The sequence below is a fragment of the Penaeus chinensis genome, chromosome 18 (assembly GCF_019202785.1).
Source record: "Penaeus chinensis breed Huanghai No. 1 chromosome 18, ASM1920278v2, whole genome shotgun sequence".
In the NCBI taxonomy this organism is placed as follows: Eukaryota; Metazoa; Arthropoda; class Malacostraca; order Decapoda; family Penaeidae; genus Penaeus; species Penaeus chinensis.
The window spans coordinates 16919744-16924734 of record NC_061836.1 but is presented as its reverse complement, the minus strand read 5'-3'; the positions used below and the strand labels follow the sequence as shown (position 1 = coordinate 16924734).

The 4991-nt window shown below is 39.4% G+C and overlaps 1 protein-coding gene across 1 annotated transcript in view; it reads right to left on the bottom strand.

Annotated features, from left to right (window-relative positions):
* Nucleotides 1–294: 294 nt before the first annotated feature.
* Nucleotides 295–4991, bottom strand: part of LOC125034712 — a gene marked incomplete at its 5' end in the record, with an annotated part of 19344 nt that continues 14647 nt past the window's right edge. Inside the window, 3 exon segments of the mRNA XM_047626631.1 lie at nt 295–2101; nt 3049–3153; nt 4575–4667. Coding sequence (XP_047482587.1) covers nt 1912–2101; nt 3049–3153; nt 4575–4667 — 388 coding nt within the window.

The following is a 4991-nucleotide window of genomic DNA, read 5'->3' as shown; positions in this document are numbered from 1 at the left end:
TATATTAATTCAAGTATATATATATATATATATATATATATATATATACATTTTTTTTATTTATTTTTTTTTAATCCAGACCGTAGTGTGTTACGAAAGAATATACAGTAGATATGTTAAAACCAATACAGAAAGATAAAAAGATGAATAATGTGTAAATGTAGACATAAACACACATTTATAGGTTGACTGATATGCTAAGTTTCAAGAAGTGAATGCTTATCTCTCTACATATCTGTATATGAATATCAAATTATTATTCTTATCAACAAAAGGAAAACGAATACTCATGAAAATGCAGTAACCTTTATTATACATCTACTGAAGAAAAATATAGATTAAACATTTATTCTGATCCAGTATACATATAGTGTCTTCTCTAGGCTTGTTTGATCTAAAATCATTTACCACAGAAATATACTCTTTTAGGATATATATGTATCATCACACCTATAAGTATATAAAAGCGTGATGACTGCATTGAGTGTCTGTATATTTAAAAAGTTAAAAGACGGATTTTTTACCACAGAAACATATTACGTGTGAGAACAATGCATTTATGCTACCACTGATCTCAACACTAACTTTGTAACTTTAAGCTGACTAATGTTTATTGTGCGTGTGTTTAGTTGTTTGTTAGAATATGTGTGTGCATGTACTTGCACGTTCACGAGTGTGTACATGTGCATAAGCAAAGTTCTTAGTAATGATCTGCTGCTTTCATGATTTCATGTCCCTTTCCTAATGAGTTTGACTAATATTATAATTATATATTATCACAGATTTTGTAAGGCTTGATGTAGTTGAATATTAACCATGCCCCCCTCCTAAAGCAGTAAATCACCGTTGCAGTGGAGGAGAGAGTAAAGAAAGGGGGGGAGGGGGGAGGACAGGCACTTAGCTTCGGCAAATTATTCTATATTCACAACCATACTAAAATGGTGATTCACAGTTAATTGCGTTTTGGTTCAGCCAGTAATCCAGTCAAAAGTACGTTTTGCTGGATTACCAGATTTTTTCCAATTCACACACACACACACATATATATTCATACATGTGCACACGTGCGCGTGTATGTGTGTGTATTGTATGAATATATATATTAACCCTCTCCTGTGTTTACTACTGTATCAGAAAACAAAACAATAATCCTTATTAAGCTATAACTCACAGAATGTTGGGAATTGTGTTCTATGCCGGATTATAATCACATTTATTAATCTAATCCACGTATTTATCAGACTGTTCGCTTGCTCCTTAATACATTTCTCCAATTCCTTATTAAATGTTCGCAACTCCCTTAACACTATGGTAAACCGACGCTTGAGAAGTATATGGTGGTATTTCCGTGTCTCAAAATGTTATTACATCATAGTTCATTTTATTTATATGACTCACAGGTCTATTTGTGTTATTTTGATATTTCAAATGAATTTCATTTTAGTTTTATAGCATTTACCCTATCACTGCTTAAGATGCCCCTTTTACGCCTAAATCCTATTTTTTTTTTCCAGAAACCAAGACAGATAGAGCGGCCAACTTCTGTGGGCATTTCGAAAGGATTGCGAGCTTTGGAGTCTATACAGATATTTATTTGATAGTTGCAAAACCCAATTCATAGAGTTCCCGTTAATTGATGTCACCGGGACACTCTAGTAAAAAATATATTCATACATAAATCTTTTCACCATCTTACTGGTATGAATATATATTTATATGGTATTCTTACGAGCAATTCGGCCAAACTCAAGTGACGCGCATAGACCTCCTCCGTCGTAGCTATGACCGCAGCGAGGACCCTCAGAAGGGCGTGGTGTGCGGGAGGCCGTTCCTATCCGCCTCCGTCACCGCCTCCACCTCCGTCACCGCCTCCGCCACCGTCCAGGGTTTGGGGGAAACCCTGTTCTGGCGTCACTTGCACGGCCCGTCCTCCATCCTCCTGCGGGCGAGGAGGACGGCGACCTTCCCACAGGAGGCCCCGACGCCCATGGACAGGATGAGGTAGATGTTCATGGTCATGGCGATGAGCATGAGCAGGGTGGAGGTCAGGTAGATGAGGAGGTTGAGGACGGCCGAGGCAGCGAGCCACAAGCCGGTTCGCCTGGGGAGGAGTAAACTTTCTTAAAGATGAAAAAAGGGCTAACAACGTGATAACGATATATGAAAGTTATCGTTATTTAGTCCATGTCTAAAATATATCTCATATAAGTCCGGAAATGGAATGTCTCAATATTTAGCACTAATGTACACTTACTTTGAAAAAATAATGAAAACGAAAACACAATTTAGAAAAGAAAAGAAAACCAATATAACGAAATTTCATAATGACCCCCTATAAAGCTGTCAAAAACTCTTAACCAACACTTGTATAAACACTCATTAAGTCACCGAGACAAGTCATTAGATCTCCGAAAAATGACATTAGGTCACCGAGGAAAGTCAGTAAGTCACCGAGGCAAGTCCTTACGTCAGCGAAGTCATCGAAGAAGAAAGTCATTACGTCACCGAGGAAAGTCAGTAAGTCACCGAGGGAAGTCCTTAAATCATCAAGGAAAGTCATTGTCACCGAAGAAAGTCATTACGTCACCGAGGAAAGTCAGTAAGTCACCGAGGGAAGTCCTTAAATCATCAAGGAAAGTCATTGTCACCGAAGAAAGTCATTACGTCACCGAAGAGAGTCGTTACGTCACCGAAGAAAGTCATTACGTCACCGAAGAAAGTCATTACGTCACCGAAGAAAGTCATTACGTCACCGAAGAAAGTCATTAACGTCACCGAAGAAAGTCATTACGTCACCGAAGAAAGTCATTAACGTCACCGAAGAAAGTCATTACGTCACCGAAGAAAGTCATTACGTCACCGAAGAAAGTCATTAACGTCACCGAAGAAAGTCATTACGTCACCGAAGAAAGTCATTACGTCACCGAAGAAAGTCATTACGTCGCCGAAGAAAGTCATTACGTCGCCGAAGTAAATCATTAAGTCACCGAAGAAAGTCATTAACGTCACCGAGGTACGTCAATAAATCTCCAAGGAAGAAGACCCTACCTGGCTGACAGCGACGAGCTCGAAGAAGGCTGTATGCTCAGGGACTCGCCGCTGTTGGCATCGTGGATCGCGTTGTACTGCTTGCCTTCCGCCACTCCTCGCAGGCTAGGGAGAAAAGGAGATTATTAGTAAAAATGCGTATCAGGGGCCTCTTCCAAACGAGGGAGGATCAGTATGGCACTGGAGCGTCTGGTTCACATCTGCAATACTTTTTTGGTACTACAGTGCGTTACCACTTAATTACGGCGTTTGATATTGACTTTGATAGCGTAGGAGCCTTTAACCGAGAAGGCATTCGAACATGTAAAGCGTGATGCCGTTTCCCCTGCTTCTCCTTCCTCACCTCCCTCCCCCTTCCATTCCTCCTCACATTCCTCCTCACACACACACACATACACACACACACACACACACACACACACACACACACACACACACACACACACACACACACACACACACACACATACACACACACACACACACACACACACACACACACACACACACACACACACACACACACACACACACACACACACACACACACACACGATGCTGACTGTTGCCCGAGCTTCACCATTATTACCGACCGCACACTATAAAACACCCACACAGGGCAGAACAGTGGTCACAGTAATGCTGTCTACCATACAGAGTATTTACTTCCCATTTATCTGGCACTTAAGACACGTACTGCATGGGATGGAAGGGAGAAGTGAGGAAGGAAGCGAGCAGGGAGGATAAGATGATTAAGCAGAGCTAGTGGGTTTGTAGACGTCACAACTGCTTCTCCCTTTACATGTTCGAATGCCATGTCGGGATACATCTGATAATAATGCCATACTGATCTCGCTGTCCGATTGAAAGGGATTTGCGAAAAAAATATAGATCAAGGCAGCTGAAATGCATAGTAGTTGCCCCCCCAAAATGCTCGTAAATGTTTGTAAAGACGAGAGGATATACTGTTCAGAGCTCAAAGTATGCCATGCTCACATATGCATTAAGATATTACTTTTGGTGTGAGGTGCGCTTTAAAAAATGCACAAGGCAATCAGCTGAAGTCAAGGTGGGAGAAGGAGAGAGAGATGGAGGCTAGTTGCGCGTTGCAACTTGAGATTATTACGATATTTTAAACTCGTGATTTTTATGCAAATTATCGAACATTACAGTATTCCAAACCTGAAATCTTCCTATTAACATATATTATTTACGGCACCCGTTGGGATTACAAAAGGACGATAAATATATAAACAAAATATTATAAACACTTTTATAAGTAACTGATTACCACTTTCACACGTGACTAATTACCACTTTTATAAATAAACGATTACCACTTAAAAAAAAAAAAAAAAAAAAAAAAAACAATCTAACAATAAGTAACAATAAACGACACCAACCAATCCTAACAACCAACCGCCTCAAAAGCAACAACCATTGCCCCACCAACAAGAACACCAATAACAATAACCGCAAACATAACGCCCGAAACCGGCCAGGAGGACCCACGTCTCCACACTAACCTGACAGTAACGCTCGTGCAGTGTTTACATTCGCAGGCTCCTCCACGTGTTTGCTTCCCCGGCTTGTTTATCCTCCGGTGCTCCACCCACCATCTGAAAAGGGGGGGGGGGGGTGAGTGATCATGGTGGTTCTATGGTGATGCGAATTATTATGATTATGACGGTGATAACAGTAAAGATAGGAATTATTATGAAATCAGAAAACATTATGATTGTGATGTGTGTGTAAATATATATATATATATACATATATATTATATGTTTGTATATGTATATATGATATATATGTGCGTATATAGTAGACCTAAATATATATAATTACAATAATAATAATAATGGCAATAATGATAATAATAATTATACTAATGGTAATAGTAATAATAATAATAGTAATAATAATAATAATAATAATAACAT